The 20,187-nt window shown below is 39.1% G+C and overlaps 1 protein-coding gene across 1 annotated transcript in view; it reads right to left on the bottom strand.

The window, feature by feature from the left end:
• Positions 1-3,704: 3,704 nt before the first annotated feature.
• Positions 3,705-20,187, bottom strand: part of znrf1 (zinc and ring finger 1) — a 68,529-nt gene continuing 52,046 nt past the window's right edge. Inside the window, exons 3-5 of the mRNA XM_036124921.1 lie at positions 8,170-8,275; positions 5,341-5,432; positions 3,705-4,443 (exon numbers count right to left, since the gene is read on the bottom strand). Coding sequence (XP_035980814.1) covers positions 5,375-5,432; positions 8,170-8,275 — 164 coding nt within the window. The 3' untranslated portion in view covers positions 3,705-4,443; positions 5,341-5,374. The remainder of the gene's footprint in view (positions 4,444-5,340; positions 5,433-8,169; positions 8,276-20,187) is intronic.

Genomic DNA, 20,187 nt, shown 5'->3' with positions numbered 1-20,187 from the left:
TACTTCCTGGTTCCTGAGCCAATCATATGAGAGTTCCCAACACAGAGCGAGGAATTTGGTATTTTATCTTGGCAAAGGAGCAGCATCCTGCTAACATGGAAGCCAGGAAGAGAAGCGGACCAGAAATAGAACAGAATACAACATCATATACTTGTCCTGTGGAAGAAAAAAATTCACAACAGCAACCTAACATTTTAAAACGTCATATCAGATTGTTGTGATTGGCAAGCTGTTGTACTGATTTGGGCCACAAGGTGTCAGTATTACTTATAGCTCATTTAATGTACTTTTCTAAAAGTCGGTGGGAATTCTGGGAAATGTAGTGGATGACTGAAACAAAGTTTTTACCAAACATAAAAAATCTCCTGAAAGGCGCTGACTCCACTGTGTGAGTTTCTTTTGTTGACTTAAAACGGTTAATTTTCCTCAAACACGCATGCATTCATCTTGCATTTGAAACCAGAGGGGGAAAAAACTGAAATCACTCTTGTCATCTAGCACAATTTATTCCACCATTTGTTTACAGTAGCTTTGTAAATGCAGTTTGTTTGTACGTTAATTCGTAGTAGTCTTCACACATCAGCTCTTGGCATTCTGAAGAGTGAGCAACACCTCACATGATTGGAACATTAAACAAATATTGTTAAATATGAACAAATGAATAAATAAGCCCCGTTCAGCGGCTCCACAGTGGAACAACAAGAGTCCTTTTTGAGGGTCCGAGTGCCTCGTGTCTCCAGTCGCAGACAGATAGATCTGTTTCCAGCAGAAACTCAAAGTGGGGAGGGGGGGACTGACTGTAGCAGAGACTAAGAGGCCCCTTTTGATTTGCAAACACACATGCACAAACAGTTGTGGAAGGATTACGAGCCATCAGACCAACTCGTGAACTGAGGAAGGAGAAGAAGACCGAAAGAGTCACGAAAATTTTGATTTTTTTGCCCCCTAATTTTGCAAGTTTTTTAAGAAAAATTTATTTGCTGGAAGAACTATATGATTAATTATGGATTTGTTTTGTCACATTTAATCCAAATGTAGTTTCTTTGTGTCTCCTGGTTTTTGTTTATCCTTTTTAAACTTTTGTAAATATTTGAATCTTTTTTTCCCAGCTGTTTTTTATTCACGCTGAGTGCTGCTGTGGTTCTCTAGTGGGCTTTTATGTTCTATTTTCACCCTCTGTTGGTCAGAGTACGGTACAGGTCATTTTGTCCATTTGCCGTTTCATTCTTTTTCAGATTTGGATATTCGGCACCCAACCTTTTAGGGTACAAAAAGAAGCCATTGTCATGGGACTTTTTGTTCCAACCAAACAACCTTTTGTATCCGCTTTCAGGTCATTCAAGCAAAACTAGTACATTCTCAGATATAGAAACAACACAGGGTCAGGTTTAATGGGGACTAAATCACGAGCTGACACCAATTGGATGCGGTGACCATGGGCACTCAGATTTGACCTTTCACACACAGGTGTCTCCTCCAAACAGCTTGAATAAATCCATGACAGCAGTGTCATTATGGCCCTCAAGTGTTGTGCTCCAAGACGCTGTTAGGAACGTCAGGGTTTCAGAAAAACCCGGACCTTTTCAATGAAATCCATAATTAACTCCTAATCTGTCCTGAGTTTAGACACAGCCTTCAGTGGTGATGCTTTAATAGTACTACTATTAATAATAATGTTAGCAATCGAATTCTTTACACCACAGTGACCCTTTTTAGAATTGACACAGGGTGTACTTTCTTTTTACCTTGACTGTACGGAGGGTGAAACCTTCCTAGATTAGTTGTACATTATTATGTTTTTCTTTTCCTGTTTACTGTCACTTATCATATTATTTATTTTGTTTTTGTTTTTATTTTCGTTATATGTTTCATTGTCTCACTATTCAATTTCATCCAACTTCGTTGCTGCACTGTTGTTCATTTTTATATGACTGTAAAGCACTTTGGCTACCTTTAGCTGTTAGTTTGAATTTAAAATGTGAAGTTGTTTGGTTAGATGGCCTGAGGTACAGGCAGACTATGCAACTGCCTATGGCCTCCCCTGTAGGATCAAGGGACCCCAAGGGAGATAAATTTTTTTTCAAAGGACATGTTGACAATGTGTCATTTGTATATATTATAAATATACGCATATATATCATTGTTGATTCTTTTTAATGGATAATAGATTTATTTCAGCAAATAAGTTTAAAATGTACTCTAACAGTCAAAAGTTTGGACTCACCTTTGTCGTTCAGTGGCTTTTCCTTATTTTTGACTTTTCTACATTGCAGATACACAGTGAAGACATCAAAGCTATGACTCAAAAATATCTAGAATTTTACATCAAATGCAAAATTGTGAAATAACTCAAAACATCTTGTATGTTTTGACTGAAATGGTTTTCCGACTGTCAAGAAGACGTTCCCAGAGGTAGTGATAAAAATAAAGACAAACCATTGAATGAGAAGGTGAGTCCAAACTTTTGACTGGTAGAGTAAAAGTCATGTATGATACATACTATGAAAAACTGATTTATTGGAGAAAGTTATATTTAAATCATTTGTTTGTTGCTTACTTGGACGTTATGACCCAATGCTAATGAAAAAAAATAATAAGTTAGTTCCTTAGGCAATAACAATATTACCTACCTAAAAAACTAAATTATTAGGTTTGGAAAGGACTAAACTATTTACACCAATGAAAAAGCTGCAGGATTCCCTGTTGCTTGTGAACATTTTTACAACACTTTTCCTTCCACTAAACTTTCCAATGATATGCTTGGATGTAGCCTTGAACAGCTGTTTTGCAATAACCTTCTTTAACAATGTCCCTCTATGCCTAACTCTTGGAGAAGTTAATCACAGCCTGTTGGACAACTCTGAAGCCAAGAGTCTTTGTTTGTGTCGTGTGCCAAAACATAACATTTTCATATATAAAAAAAGCTTTATTTTTATTGGTTTGGTTTAATATGGGGATTTTCAAGTATACTGATTGTATGATTCTTTTTAATCAGCTGTAAGCAATAATTATCAAAAATAAATGGAACAACTGAAATATAGTGATGAATCCAACTAATAAATCAACCGAATTGTCTGAAATGCGAGTGGGTCCAAATGAGAAACTTCTTACAGCCTCTGTGACTCTATGGGTCTTCTGCTCCTGTACCTGGCTGGTTCCACTCAGCAATCCTTCCACGCAAACAGTCATATGAAAGGACACAGTCTCGCACTCGCTCTCACTCCAGAGTCCCTCTTTAAGAAATGACTAATTTTTACATGAAAAATCTGGCAGATCTGATAGAGAAAAACCGAGAGAGGTTACAAGTGAAATTTACAATATGTCATGTTGCTTTTCTGCAGCTGTAAACATTAGCAAAGTAAAGGGAGGACTGCCAGTCACACACACACACAGGGAACATCTAGACTGTAAACATTTCAATACAGAGACACACACACACAGCACTGTCCCAGTCAGCCCTCTACAACGAGCCTTCACACACACGCACGCATACACACACACACACACACACACACACAAAGCTTCAGCAACCTGTCACCAATCCACACACACACACACACACACTTATCACACACCTGACACTGGAGCATCCCAAACACACACTTTAAGGGCGTAAACTACACCGCTTCCTGCTCCTTCCTCCCTCCCTGTCCGGACTGAGCATGCTCAGACCGCCCCTCTCCACCCCCCCCCCCCCCCCCCCCCCCCACACACACCCAGTCTAAATTCAGACCAAGCAAAGCGAACACACGGGACAAGCTGACATGCCAGTTCCTCTCTTTCTGCTCAGGTGTGCACAGACCGGATCTGAAAAGCATTTTATGTAACCTTCGGATGTAATTATTCTGGCGAGGAAGGTACGCAGAACTGAGGCGGGGACTATGAAAGAGGAGCACTGTGAGGCAGTCTTTTATGAGAGATCACCAGGCTGGAGTCCTGCTTGTGTGAGAGGAGAAGCCCACTGAATAATGTACAAGTCTGTTTGCAGATTTCTGCCTCTTCCTCACCTTCATCCTCTTGTGGTTCCCGTTTCCTCCTCCTCCCGCCCACCCTGCTCTGCTTCCTCTCCCCCACCCAGTTAAGGCCATGGAAGGACTGGACACAAGTTACAGACGGGCCTGGACCCAGAGACGAGATGGGAGGCCCGTTAAGACCTGAGCATCTCCGGGGGGGCGGCCATGCTTGCTTTGGAGAGGAGGCAGGAGAGGGTCTGCCTTGTATGCAGTATCGTCGTCAGGTTTTAAAAATGAAAAGCTTAACAGAGGCCCTTTAATGCGTGATGGTTGGACAGTCACACTATTCTTTTTGGTTCAGTTTACAAGGAACAGTTGTCTGATAGGACTATGGATTCCATCACGGCGAGTATGTGGTGATCACTTTGATTGTTTCATCAGATTTGGTAGCGTCTCTGTCCAGATGTCCATGGCAGCAACCTAGTATGTCCTGGAGACAGAGAGCAGAGGGACATAACATGGTTTGCACATTTATTACTGACATTTTCAGCAACTGGACACTGATGTCACATTATCATAGATGGTCAAAAGCTATAAACCTTAACCCTATAACTCCAAATGGATCATTTTTGCTGCAAATATCTCTGCGATCTCTACTTCTTGAACAAAGTCAGTATTTTTCTGTACATACAATTTACAACATACAAATTATATTTTACATCTCCTACATAATGCAGAAAACATGAGGAAATTTGATTTTTTGGTTTAACGTATCAATTACGATACAAAGAAGATTTGAACCAAAGCAGCCCAAAAAGATTTACTTTTTTAAAAATGTCATGTTTCCTCACAATTATCTGTATCAGGCTGTAAGGGGTTAAACATTTCAAAGAAATTAGAGATGCACAGATCAGACTTTTCTAGGGCAATTCTAATTTTATTCCTTGGTTGTTGTTTTTTTGCTTGTTTTTTTGTCCAAGCAGCAGAACCCACACACTGGGGTAAAAAAGTACTTGCTCCATCGTAGATTTAGTCCATTTCGCTTTCTTCTGACACTTGAATCTTGCAAGTTTTAAAATCAGTATCTTTAGTTACCTGACTAAACACAAAATGTCATTTTCAGGTGGAGATTTAATTTATTAAGAGAAAAAACAACTATCAAAACCCATCTGGCCCTATGTGAAAGAGTAATTGCCTCCTAAACCTAAAAACTACTTGAACAGCAAAAACAATAACTGCAATTAGACTGAAATAAACTGTCAACTTCAGGCCCACTACCAAAGCTATCGCTGACTTTAATGTTAAAAATAGAATAAAATGAAACTTGTGCCACGTATGAGAGTTTATGCTCATATTTCTTCAGAGTGGATCGAGCTGTGAGTCTCACCTTGAAGAGTAGTCAGAGTGGGCCGGGTGGTCAGTCAGTCAGAGGGGTGTTCAGGGCAGGACCGGTTGATCTCAAACCACGAGTCTATACAGCTGCAGGAGCACAAAGACACACAGGCATGACGGTGTTGGATCAGATATGGCAGTAAAAAAAAAACACACCCGCCTTCTTCATGCAGCCGATGATGGATTTACACATCTGAATAAAAAATAAATAAAAAAAAGTTGAAGTATATTTTGCAATACGCCTTTAACTCAGGGTTACAGAGAGCTGTTGCTGAAGTATCTTGTAGGCATGTTGGAAAACCTCCAAATACTCCCACACAGGAAGCACACAACAACATGCAACGTACAAATTAACCTCAAGGAAATCACAGGAGGAGCAATCTTCTGGCTTATTTTGATTTTCTAAACATTCTTCTGCCTGTGATATTATAAAATATTCCACAAGAACGACGTTGCTGTGTTTTCATGCTGAATTCCCTACTAATCCAGACATTTAATTCCTTTTCAGCCATTTGTATAAGTTTATGTGCAAAAGTTCGTTTATGAGAGATATTTCTAAACTGTTTGAGCTTTAAATATGGAGCATAAACAAATGGAGCCTAAAAAGAAAAAATGTCAGTGCGATAGGATGCACCCTGTGCTATGAATCAGGTGCTGAAATGTCTTCACCACTGAACACTACAAAGTCACATTTTAATGTTATTATAACGACGTGGAGGCGTTTGGGAACCACAGCACAAAGTGGCAAGCCATGTAGAACCACAGAGTGGGTTCAGTGGGTGCTGAGGAAGAAAGTGTTGGTAACTTTCTGCACAGTCATGTTGTCTTCAGATTAGATGAAGCAGAGTGCGTAGCGAGCTTCTTGGAATGGGCTTCCATGGCCGAGCAGCTTCAGATGCAACAGCGTGACACCTGCTGCCACTGGACTCCAGATCGATGGAGACATCTTCACTAGAATGTTCTCTCTTTCCATTCATCCTCTGGATAAGTCGGGTTTGGAAGCTGCAAGGTGGACGGCACCTGCATGACTGCATTGTGTAAAGTTTGGTGCGGAGCGGCTCCACGGTGGATGTTTTTTTTTTTTTAGCAGGATTTGGACTCTGAACGCTTCAGAAAACCAGGATGTTTTGTACATTGTACTGCTCCCGATTTTGGGTCAGAAAGCAAGGTGTTTAAAGACATAGTTGGGAGAGATTAGTGTGGAAGAACTCTACATAGTCCTGAGAAGCTTTGGGATGAATGAGATGAGAGACCACGAGCCACGCAGTCTCATCCAACATCAGTGTCTGACCTCACAAATGTGCTTCCCTTAACTTCCCACAAACACACTCCTAAAGCCTGCGGAAAGTGTTATTCATAATTAGATAATTAAAGGTTTAAATAATGAATTCAAACGTCAATTAATTTTATGTTAAAATCTTGCATGATGATCTCACAAATTATTAAAATATTTCATGATGAAAAAGTTCATCATGAAATAATTTAAGTGGTGACTCAGGTTCATCAAGTAGACTCCAACATTTGTTACAACAGACCAATCCTGCCTTACCGCTCACTTTGATGGGTAAGGCTGAACAAAATAACTTAAAATAATGAAAATTACATCAACTTTAACATTTAATGAATAGAATTTCAATTAACGATTTTCACATTTGATTGATTTGTTTTTCATAAAATATGAAAACATTTAAATGACTAGAATGTATTTATGCAATAAAGTAATTCCAATTTTATTTAAATGATCACATACATACGTTTTTACTGAGCAGCTTATTTCTTCCTCTCAATCATGGCACTTTAAGGTTTGACACCAGTTCTGCTCTTTATTTAACTTTCTTAATCATCTAAAACTTTTCATCTTATCTAATAGTGGGTGGAACAGCTACGTGGACCCCATTTATTTAAAAATATGATTAAGTAACTTTTGCATCAAAGCGAGAATGAATGAATCTTTAAAGGCAAGGCAAGGCAAATTTATTTATATAGCACAATTCAGTACAAAGACAATGCAAAGTGCTTTACATGATTAAAATATAGCAAAATAAGAGCAAGTAGGAATAAAATATAGAAAGAAAATAGAACAAAAAAGTGGTGATTCAGTTAACTAGGACAGTTGAAGGCAATTTTAAACAAATGTGTTTTTAATCTTGATTTAAAAGAACTCAGGCTTTCCGCACTTTTACAGTTTTCTGGAAGTTTGTTCCAGATAATTGGAGCATAGGAACTAAATGCTGCTTCTCCGTGTTTAGTTCTGGTTCTAGGTATGCAGAGTAGGCTGGAGCCAGAAGACCTTAATGGTCTGGATGGTTTATACGCTGATAACAAGTCTGTGATGTATTTAGGAGCTAAGCCATTTAAGGATTTATAGACTAACAGAAGTATTTTAAAGTCTATTCTCTGAGATATAGGGAGCCAGTGTAAGGACTTTAGAACTGGGGTGATGTGCTCTACTTTCTTAGTCTTAGTGAGGACGCGGGCAGCAGCGTTCTGGATCAGCTGCAGCTGTCTGATCCACTTTTTAGGCAGACCTGTAAAAACACCGTTGCAGTAATCAATTCGACTAAAAATAAACGCATGGATTAGTTTTTCTAGATCCTGCTGAGACATCAGTCCTTTAATCCTAGAAATGTTCTTCAAGTGATAGAAAGCCGACCTTGTAACTGTCTTTAGATGCTTTTGAAGGTTCAGGTCTGAGTCCATCAGACCTGAACCTTTACAAAGCGCTGCAAAAGGGTTTAACTAGAACAAGTGCAAATGTATATATGAGGCAGTGATTCATATCTAGTTGAGTGTTTGCGAGCGTGTGTGTTTGTTTGTCAGTCACCTTTTGTGGTAGATGCAGAGGCACGGCAGTCTGGCTATGGTGTCCCCTTGCTGCAGCTCCTCTAGACAGATCACACACTCGCCGGCATCCCTCGCCAACACATCATCTGAGGTGGCAGACACACACACACACACACACACACAGAGAGAGAGAGAGAGCGGAAGAAGAATTAGCATTCTACCACAAACACTGATAATGTCAGCCATCATATCAAACCGAGCAGAGAGCAGCCGGGAAAGCAGCTCGGTGCATCACACAGATGATACAGTTGGCATTTTCTGCTTCCAGCCATAAAAAAAAAAAAAAAAAAAAAAAACAGAACAAAGAGGCCAATCATGGTGAGCTCTGAGCCAGTTTCTGTTGCTATCACTTGCTGAGATTTATTTCAGAATATTTTAGCCCCCTCTACTCTACTAAATGAGGACCAGCATGTACAGAGGCTTGAATGATCTATACAGAAGGCTTTTGCTTGTGGTGCAATTTGCCTATAACGACATAGACATCTATAGGGCTTGGCAAAAAGTAAGTATTTTTTTCTCCTGGAGCATTTTCATATTTTTGTCACAATCGCTAACTACAATGTACCAAAAAAAAAGTAGAACATAAATGTGAAGGTAAAGGAGGATAATGCATGATTATGCAAAAAGGTTTACGAAGGTAAATCTGAAAAGTGTGGCATGCATGTTGTAGAATGACAACCAATACAACTGGAATCAAACATTTTTATTTCTAGAGCACATTTTAAAAACCTGCATGGGTCACCAGAGTGCTGGACATTAAAATAAGAAAAGGTAAAAAAAAAATAAAAGTTAAAAACATACAAAACACACACACAGCATCAAAAGCTAAAAAAACAGGTTCATGGCAAGAGTATTTTAAAATGCCACGCATGACATGATCACTGTGTATTAAAAGCCAGGAAATAAAAGTGCGTTTTTAAAAGAGATTTAAAAACAGGAAAAGACAACTGGAAGTCTTTTGCAGTTTGCTTGTGGCATCCAAAGATTAATTATCTGTCCATTTCCAGAGGTTTAAGAGGGCGGGCCTAAAATATACTATAGCAACAGTTTCTTACTGTTATTTATCACTTTTAAAAAATATACAGTGAGCAATACAAATAAAAGGACCGACAAATTTTGGGTAACACCAGTCACCCTATTTAGGAAATTTGTCAAGCTCCCCTCTGGTGGGGGATATAGAGTAGCAAGAGCAACCGAGTAGTTTTATATGAAATCTTTCATATTGCCACCTTCCTAAAATAATGGCCTAAGTCTCAACTTGTTAACTTATTGCCGCATCTAACAAAAACCTGGGAAAAAATTACTTAGGCCATTCATTTAGGAGGGTTATGGTATCATTTTCATGACCTTGTGCTTTTTGTCATTTATATGAGTGCTTTTTATGTTAACTACCATGTGGAGAATCATTATTATTATTATTATTATTATTATTATTATTATTATTATTATTATTATTATTATTATTATTATTATACAGATATTTCTGTCTCAGAATCTAAGGTTTGTTTAAAAATTGATGAATGAGTTTCCCCTTCTTGCTCCATTGTTCTGGAGCCTTTGCTTTCAGTTAGTTGTAGCTCTCAGTGATTTGGTTTCCCAATCTGTTGTGATTGCTTAGACTCTAATTTCGTTAGTTTCACTTTGTTTATAATCCAACACCTTTTTCCCGGCTCTAGGCCTATTTCTTCTTTATCACAAAAAGATAATCCAAGAGAGCATAGAAATCATCCACTTTTTACCGTTGCATAAGTTTAAAAGCCGCTGTCAGCATCGGAAAAACATTTCAACTCTAGTTTAACTCAAGCCAGTGTTTTTGTCACGATCCTGATGTCAGGTTATGGGTAGATTTCTTCTTGTGTTTCGTCCCTGTCTGGCCCTCTCAACCATTCAACTCTACTCCCTCTGCCCTCATTGTTCTCACCTGTTGCTAATTTCTCATCATCGCTTTCACCTCTGCTCTGCCTCACTTTTCTCCCCACCTTCCTCTGTATTTAAACCCCCTGGACTCTTCACTCTCTGCTGGTTTTGTTCTGCTATCCGCTGTGGATTTTTCCCTCCTGCCACTCTGTTTTTCCGTACCCACATTATTCAGTTCATGTGCTACGTCTATCTGCAAGTCTATTTATCAATAAACATCATAATCATCGCACTCTGCACTTTGGTCCTCCTTTAACAGCAGCCATGACAGTTTTAAAGCTTGAAGTATGAATGAGACGCTGCAAATGGCGTGTTAACTCCAGCGTCACTAGCCAGCTATCATGGAGCTCTTAAACTGTGGTACAAATACAGCCGGCGGCACTTTGGTTGTCATTTGTGGTAAGAAGGGGACATTTTTCTGAGGACAGAAAGAGAAATTTGACCTGTCTTCCAGATAAATGTGAAATGAGCAATAATGTACAATAAAAAATAGGAAAGATGAATTTTTAAGCACACCGATCTTCAAACTGATACTACTGCAGGGCAAGTGAGGTGGATCAAGTTTCAAGAACCCCTCTGAATAAAAATTGAACCAGGCAACAGTGAACCTATTACATTCAAACTGCCAGAAGTACAAATGCACGGTGTAATTCTGTTTTTATTACGAGATATCAACACACAGCAGTCGTATTGGAGTTGGAGGATTTTGTCAGTCCCACTTTGGTTCCTACTCATATTGAGAAAAGGCATCTCAGTTCTATTTTTTTAAGGCTTGTAGAAAAAGTAAAAGAAAGATGTTTTCAAACTAGCTTCTGGTAGAAGTAAGCTGTGCTGCAACCTAAACATGCAGAAAAGAAAATCTCTCATTGTATAACAAAGCAATTACAATACAGCTAGCTTTCACACCCACACCAGATACTCAGTGGATCGTTTGTTTGTAAGTCTCAGCTGGTAGTGATGCTGAGTAGAGAATCAGAGGAAAGTTTTAGTCACTTTAAATCGGGATCATTTTCCATACCCACTTCATCTTTGCAGGGTCAGAGGAGGACTGGTGCCTTGCTCCAGCGCCCAGGCAGGGTACAGCGTTGACAGGGCGTCAGTCCAACACACAGGGCAACCACTCCCACACACACTCTGACCAAAGGGCAAATTAAAGTGCCCCATTACCCTAACATGCATATTTTTTGGAATTTGGGAGGAAGCCGGAGGTTCCGTAGAGATCCATGAGAACTCTATGGAGAAAGGCTCTGGTTGGGATTTGAACTCTTCTTGCTGCAAGGCAACGGTGCTAGCAACCGTGACACTGTGCAGTTCCCATCGAGATACTCACATGTGGGGAATTCAAAAAGGTGAGAACAGCTAGCGTGCAATGACTGAGCCTCTGTTCCTGAATCAACCAGATTCAGGAGGTTCACTGACATAAATCATTAATTTAAGACAATCCGATCTAAGCAATCACACGGTCGGAGAGGGTTTGCTCTTGACACTGGAACTAGGTGGGAATCAGTGGCAGGTATTTCTCATTTCTCATTCAGATGATAATAATTACCCTCTAGTGATGTCCAGTTTGTCGAGTTGCCCAATTGAAGTTTATTTGTGTCTGATAAGAATGTTCTTAACAGGAACACGTAAACGGGAGATTATTACTCCTCTCCTGGCTTCTCTTCATTGGTTCCCAGATTACAAATTCACTTCTATACAGAAAACCCCTATTATTATCTTTAGCTGTCACTTTTTACATTTCGTATTAAATAATACTGTATAGTCTTCAGTGACGGTATCAAGGCGTTGGTTGTTTGCACCTGTAATGCTTTATCGGTTTGTTTTGCTGTTTTTTTTATATCCCTCTTTGCAGGTGTAGAAGCAGACTCTGATGATGTTACATTGCTCTCTCCCTTTCCTCCCTTTTAGCATTTTGTCTTTTCTGTTTCTCTTCTTCTACCCGCCCGCTTCTGTGTCCATTGAACGTGAAATAGTCCCAGCATAAAATCGAAAAAAGTTTCTTGCATATATAAATCAAATCTAGAAGTAGCACTACGGCGAAAGCAGTAAGTCTCCACTTGTGAAAGTAAAATCTGTTGGGCTCTTTTTGGCATCAAGACAACAATTCTTAATGCTACACAGCCGGACAGGACAAAAAAAATCCTTCTGTTCATCTTTAAAGTCTTAAATCACTTGTCTCCACCCTACTTGGTAGAGTTTCTCCTCCACTACACCCTAATCGGTCTCTCAGCTCAAAGCGGAGGCTTTGAGGAGACAGGGCCTTCTTTTTTTGTAATGATTGCTCTGAGAACCCAATATTTAGCCAAACAACAGAGTTAAGTTTTAAAAGGTTTATCGAAATGGTTGAGTGACAGATGAAAAGGCACAAAGGCAGAACCAGACTTCACCAGTTCAATTTTATTTATATAGTGCCAATGCATTTAATGATTATTAAATGCATAAATACAAAGTTGTTGTTGATGATGATGATATACTTCCATCTGTACCAAGTGAAAGTGTAAAGTGTGAAACCAGTGAATATTAAAACCTAAAACTATTAAAATGTGAATATTCTAATATGTTAATATTAAAACTTTCTACATTACATTTCAGTGTTCTTTTGTTGTCCTCTCCCCCCTGGAAATTAAAGGGAATCTTCATCCTGGTAATCTATAGCACTTAAAGTCTTCTGTGGGTCTTTAAAAAAACATTTCTGTGGGATTTGGCTGTTTCCGCACTTTTGGAGTTTACACAGTTATCGTGCACATAACCAGATGAAAACCTTAGTAGTAAGCAGACCAGAGGATTCCTAATATCAACCTGTAGTTGGCAAAGCTGCAAAATAACACAATCCAGTCATGTAGCGCAGAGCCTCGTAGGATGTTTTCTAACTTCTCATTAAAAGGTGAGGCTGTTTGAGCTTAGACCGTGGGGGACTCAGTAAAGGTATGCTGAGACTCATAAAGTGCTCGTGGAGTGTGAAATTTTATTGAATAAACTTCATAAATGAAATTCTGCAGTTGCTTTAAAACAAAATGCTACATCAAAACAGTTGCCCTCAATCCTGTTTAACCGAGCCCAGGAAAAACTCCACCGCTGTTTCGAGTGAGGATCAATACACCTTTCAATTAAGGTACAAAAGTAGGAATTATAGAATCATATATGTGCAACATCATGAAAAATACATGCAATAAAGACAGTAAAGTCAAGGTTTAATAAATAAAATATAGCATCCTCTGCATTTGGTAAATTTCTGTTAATCCTCTAAATAATCTCATGCTGAAAATCAACAAATGATTTGATTGTATTGATTCAGTAGGGGAAAAATAATAAAATCTTGGCCATTTCTTTAAGCAAAATCCAAAATTAACTGGAAAAGGAGCAATAAATCACAAATGTTCCTCCACATCATTGACCCTGCTGAAGAAGCTGATTGTTTTTAAAATTAAAATAAAACATGAATAATAAGAAAAGTAGATTCACCATCAAAGTAAACCTTTTAGTTTGACAAAAATCTGAGAAACTAAGTCAAATATATCATATTTAATAGAAATGATAATTTTATGATAGTAAGGTAGGATGAATTCATCAGTTACTCCAAAAAAATATGTTACAAGGAGGAATCTGTTCACCTTAAAACCTTTTATAAATGGAAAATAAATAACTAAAAGTAGGGTACACAAAATGTGCCACAGAGGGTGTTTTACCTGCCCAGACCTGGCAGATTCAGCTTCAAAGTGAACTTTACATTTTCTTAACAATGTTATTTAAATCTGGAAGAGACGTTAACATATTGGAGTCATCCAGCCTGTCCTGGCTAAACTCTGACAGATCATCTGTGGAGATAGTTAAAGATTAGGGTAATGGCAACGAGACCTTCCAAGCCCAAGAACTTTGAGCTCATCAACAAACATGAAATCATCAAAATGTTCACACAGACCAGAAAGGGGCATTCTGCTTTCTACTACCAATGAGCCGCTCTATTGCAAACTGGAGAACATGTTCTGATTAAGCAAACAGAACCAAGACAATTGCGTAAAGCAAAGATGAGAGTCTGAGGTTCCTAAACCAAACATTATGGTAGGACATTTTGACAACCAGGGCCCCTAATGGATGGCACACATTTCTGCAGGTAAAGAACGTTTAAGGCATACACGTTTCACTTTTTACAGTGTTACTCATTTTTTAAAGACACCTTAAAATGTTTGCTTCCTAAGATCCCGTTGTGGATATTAAAACAGGGTACTGTAAGGCCTTTTCATTTCAGATGAGGTCAGATGCAAAGTGAATGGAAATGCACGTGACTTAACATTTAACTCGGCCCATCTTCTGTTTCATGCGACCAGAATCTGTGGAAACGGGATCTGAGAGCTGCCTTTCTGGGTCTGTAAATCATTAGTTCTCTCCTCACCCACCTGCCTCCCTCTTGACTTTCAGCTGTCTCCCCGGCCTGCCAGCAGACGTTTGGCATCAAGCAACTTCCCATCAATAATGACTTAGAGGAGTTGCTCTTTGCTTTCCTGAATCACAGCACCGAATCCCTTCTCTTACAGTCTGTTTTTTTTGTCCTCCAGTGGCCTGAGCTGCAGGAGGCAAACCGCATGTGCTTCACCTGCTTCTTTATGCTTTCTCTCTGTTTTCGCTCCACACCAACCCTCCTGACTTCTATGTCTTTGCCTCTCTCTCCCCCCTCCACACTCTTCATGCAAGTGCTCAAGGGGCTATATTTAGCAGGAGATATTAAAAATATCATTACTGGAAACTGAAGCCCAGATAGGGCCCAGTGGTCACCTCACATAGATTTTCTGCTACCTATGAACCTCGCCTGCAGTTTAATAGCCAGAAAACATAGGCAGAAAAAATAACGACAAAACACAATGTATTTTGTTGAGCTAATGCAGACATACATTTAACATTAGTGTGTTTTGATCTATATTTCATAAACGTCTCTTCGAAAATCATCCAAACGCCCTGGTTGCATGGTTTCCTACGGTGTGTTGCAAACACATTGATAACTTTTGAGCTTTTTCATACTTTGTCAATATTCCAACCTTAGATTTCTTTGAATTTGTCTTTACAATGTTAAGTGATAAGATAATAAAAAAACAGGACACACTGCAAAAGGATATAGAGTTTTTTTTATTATTTTTTTTTACAATTTAAAATCTGACAAGTATGATATGGATATCAAGTCGCCCCCCCCCCACCACCCTTTAATAAAACTGATATAAATCCAGTTGTTCTGTTAAGGTCTTTGAGGTTTCTTAGAGAACAATAAAGAACAAGCGGCATCATGAAGACCAAGAAACACGGCAGGCAGAAAGGTCAGGGAGAAAGGAGAAGTTTAAAGCTGAATTATGTTAAAAAAAAACATATTTTAAGGTTCACACATCTCACAGAGCAGAGTTAAATCATCTGAAAATGGAAAGTGTGGGGAACAAGCCAAGAGGGCCGTGGTAACACTGGAGGAGTCACAGAGATGAATTGCTCAGGTGGGAGAATCTGTCAACAGGATAAATATTAGTTATTCAATTCAATTCAATTCAATTCAATTTTATTTATGTAGCGCCAAATCATGAAACATGTCATCTCAAGGCACTTTACAAAATCAAGTTCAATCATATTATACAAAGAGCTCCACAAATCTGCTGTGCATGGAAGAAGAAAGCCATTGTTGAGATACAGCGATAAGTAGAAGCGTTTGTGGTTTGAGAAAGGTCGTCTGGGGGTCACAGCAACACTGGTCAGAGGAGACTAAAATGTAACCTTTTAACCTGCATGTAAAACGAAACGTATGGAAAAAGGCAGATCACCTTGATGGATAACACATAATGCAACGGAGCTTCTCCTCTGGATGGAGCTGAAGACAGCAGTGCTAGATGAAAACCTTTTAGAAGCAGCAAGAGACTGGACACCAGATTGGAAGTTATCCCTCGTTAACTTCCAATCTTAACGTCGAACTTCCTCGTTAAATGTAGATCAAAGCATGTTCATGTGTCAAAGTGGCCTAGTCAAAGACCAATTAAGAACGCTTAGCAGGATTTGAAAAATTGATGTTCACAGATAATCTCCGTCTGAACTGGGCTGAGTCTGAGATGTGTTTGCAGAAGCAGAGAGACACAGAGCAAAAAAAAAAACTGGCAGCTCCATAGTTGCAGTGAGAAGTGATTCTGCAAAGCACTGAGTCAGGGGGCTGAATGCAGATGCATGCTACACGGATTTTCATTTTTCCATAATTACAAAAGCCATGCATCATCCTCCTTTAAATATGCAATCATCCCATCCTTTGTGTTGGTTTATCACATAAGGCCCTAATAAAAGCATTCAAGTTTGGGGTTGGAAAATGCCAAATAGTGCAAAAGATGTAAGAAATACTGTATGAATACTTATGTGAGGCACTGTAGCTTCTTGTTGTCGATGTAGCCACTCTACTGTAGTTCCAGGTAGCTGCATAGGTGACCCGTCTTTTGTGATACTACGTGCAACGTGGAAACAACTGCCACAGACACTTTGATCAGTTCAAAGTTTAAGTTTGTCAGAGTTGCCTCGGGTGAAAATACCAAGGCCTTTGATCATCATACCTTCGCCTTTTCCCCGCATCCTGGCACAGGATAACACTTCTCAGCATAGTTCAACAGCTGCTGCTTTCATCCATTTTATAGCAATATAAAAAAAAAGATATGGCTGAAAGCATTCAATTTGCATGAGGCCCAACTATCAGGGTGGTCTTTCCTTCCAGCAGATCACCCCGGCAATGCGGTACTTTCATGTACTCATTTCTTGTCGTGGCATTCGACAAATAGCGAGAGGATCGTACATGTGTCACTTTCTGATTAGGAGTGGTGACAAATGCAGGCTTGTCGCAGTCTAGGGTGAGTGGGTGGCGATGGTTTTAGATCATGAAGGGTTAGAATGTGTTACTGATCTGCCAAAGCAGACGGATCATAGGATTGTCTGTAGGGCATGTTCTATGTGTTACAGCTCTGTGTTTCTGCCCAGTTTGCTTTTCCTCCTGAACAAACTTTGATAGGGATGAAAGTTTGGCTCGTTAGTTAGCTTCGTTTGTCCATATAACTCGTTACCAGCTTGGACTATCAGCGTTTTAGCTGAAGGTTTTCTTAAAAAAAAAAAACACATTTGTTTAGGATTGCCTTCAACTGTTCTAGTTAACTGAATCACCACTTTTTTGTTCTATTTTCTATCTCCATTTTATTCCTACTTGCTTTTATTCTGCTTTATTTTGCTATATTTTAATCATGTAAAGCACTTTGCATTGTCCTTGTACTGAATTGTGCTATATAAATAAATTTGCCTTGCCTTGCCTTGCCTTGCCTTATAGTTGGCACGACAACCAAAGTAAAAACAAGAGCGGGAAAAAAATCTATGTATTTTATAGTGTCATGTTGGCAAATAAACTGAAACAACTTCCTTCAAAATAAGAGCCTAAAGCATATAGATTTTCCCCTGAAATTCAAATAACTAACATTTTCAAAAGTTAAAAACATCTTATGGTATCCTCCACACTTGATAAAGCCAAATCTGTGGGACTCTTCTTATTCACTCACAGATATAATGTAATACAGTTTTGCTCAAGTGGTTAAAGCAGGGCCCTTACACACAGGGAAGGCTTCTAGTTCCCTGGTTCAAATCCCACAGACTGCCACTCTGAGTCTCTGAGCAAGACCCTTAGCCGCAGAATGCTCCTTGGGCACCGCACAGTGCTGCTAACTGCTCCTTAAGGGATGGCTTCAATGCAGACGATACGTTTTATTGGATGGTACAAGATGTAATATTAATATACTTAACATACTGTATATTGTTGATGTTTGAGGAAGTGTTTATACATAAACGTTTAAATCTCACTGAGATTAAAAATCCCAAGAGGGAGCTGGAAAGACAACAGTACCATTTACAAGTATCAATGTTTAAAAGCAACTTGTACTACTACTAATATGACGTTTATGCTGGAAACTGTTACAAATCTGCAAATAGTAACAATAATATACCATTTCTATACTGTGACATTTTTTATATGCAGCAAGAAGGCACTTTACCAAATTCTTGTAATGGATTACCTTTGAAGTTAAAATACATTTTCTGAGTTGGGTTATACAGGGTTGTACTTCATTGCTAAAGTATTGACTTACTGGTTGTAAGTTGTGCCTGCAACAGGTGGGCAAAATTATGCAAACTAATAATAAACTATTCTTTAGTCTAATTCAGTGTTGTCCAAGGTCAGTCCCCAAGGGCTGGTGTCCTGAAAGTTGTCCCTCTCTCAGCACACCTGGATCAAAGCAATGGATTGTTAGCACGTTCCTAACGGGCCACTTGATAAGATGCCGAGGAGCTAATTAAGCCCCAAACAGCTTCAATTAATTCAACACATAAAAAACATGCAGAACACCAAGACTGACTTTGGACATCTCTGGTCTAAATAATTGGTTACTTTTTCTTTCAGATCCATGTTTTCAAGTGTGTCAATAGTGATGAAATCAAAATTGAGCTTTTTTTTTTGACAATAAAAACTTTAATATGACTTGCTGCATCGCCCACCTGTATTTTATATTTAGATGCACAACACTGTGACCAATGGCCAGAATATTGAGAACACATGTAGCCAGACATGTGTTATCTATCTATCTATCTATCTATCTATCTATCTATCTATCTATCTATCTATCTATCTATCTATCTATCTATCTATCTATCTATCTATCTATCTATCTATCTATCTATCTATCTATCTATCTATCTATCTATCTATCTATCTATCTATCTATCTATCTATCTATCTATCTATCTATCTATCTATCTATCTATTTTTATCTATATATATACAGTGACAATAGGATTAAGAAAACTCAGAAATAATTCCCTTTTAAGATAAGCACAATTGTGCATAACCACTACTGAAACTGTGTTTCAAGAACCAAGTAGCTGGAACTAGAATGATGACTAAAATGCTCGAAATCACTTTTATGATTAACAGCAATTAGCTGTAAAGGGTTAAAAGTGTTTTTCAAATTGCATAACAGACCAAAATGATTTATCCATAGGCAATGCCACCTTATGACCAGTTGGAATAAGTGACAGGTTTTGTTGGTCTCAATTTTGGGAGAAAAATACTCAGATTTAAATTAAGGGATGTCCAAAAACATGAACAAAAAACAAAATCACTGAAATATTCTATCAAAAAGTTGTAAAAACTGAGGAAATGTCTCCCAGGTGACACAATAAACTGTTTGTTTGAACTATGTGGAAGTGTGAGACATCATAGCTCAGGTGATTGGCAATAAAACCCTCGAGCATGCTGGGAAACAAGATAAGCGTGTTCCATTCGGGCGCGTCTCAAAAACCACGGAGAACAGAGAAGAAGGTAGATAAAGAGGAACAAAGACATTAGGAGGAAAATTGGACGGCGGCAGCAGACAGACGGACAGACTCACCGAGCAGAGGGAGGAATTGCAGAGTGTAATTGGCTGGAAATAAAGAGCGACAGAACGGAAAGGAGAAGCAGAAAAAAATGAGAGGAATTATGGGAGGGTTTCTCCTTTCACCCTCTCTCCTCTCGTCCGTTTATCGGGCATCAGAGTACTCCATCACTCCGGATCCCATCAAACTTAAGACACTTTCACTTTCCTCTCGCTGCCCGTGCCGCTCAATCTTCAGCTCAGATTTGGCTGCAGGCGTCAAACCAAAATTATATTTTACTCCGCCGGCCTTGTGGGCCACACCGGCAGCTAATTGTGGAGCCGTAAAAATCGCCTCCCTGCCCTCCCGGCCTCGTACTGCATCACACGATTTCGTTTTCATTAGGATCAGAAACACAAGATGAGGCAGAGGCTTCCACAAGGTGACCCCGGCAGACGTCCGTTTCCACAGCCGCGAGTCAAAGAGGTGTCAATCAATGAGCTGCTGCGGGGCAATAAACAGACATTTGGGACCTGCGTTTCCAAGCAACCACCAGAGGCGCCATGTTGGCTGCAATAAACAGGAGGATGGAAAATAGTCCACAGCAGCTTTGAGCGCTTATTTATTTGCAATGATCTCGATAGTGAATGTCGAGCCCTTTATTTGTATTTTACACTAGTAGGTTATT

The sequence above is a fragment of the Fundulus heteroclitus genome, chromosome 2, assembly GCF_011125445.2.
Source record: "Fundulus heteroclitus isolate FHET01 chromosome 2, MU-UCD_Fhet_4.1, whole genome shotgun sequence".
NCBI lineage: Eukaryota > Metazoa > Chordata > Actinopteri > Cyprinodontiformes > Fundulidae > Fundulus > Fundulus heteroclitus.
The sequence above is the reverse complement of the archived record's forward strand: the minus strand, read 5'-3'. Positions and strand labels throughout refer to the sequence as shown.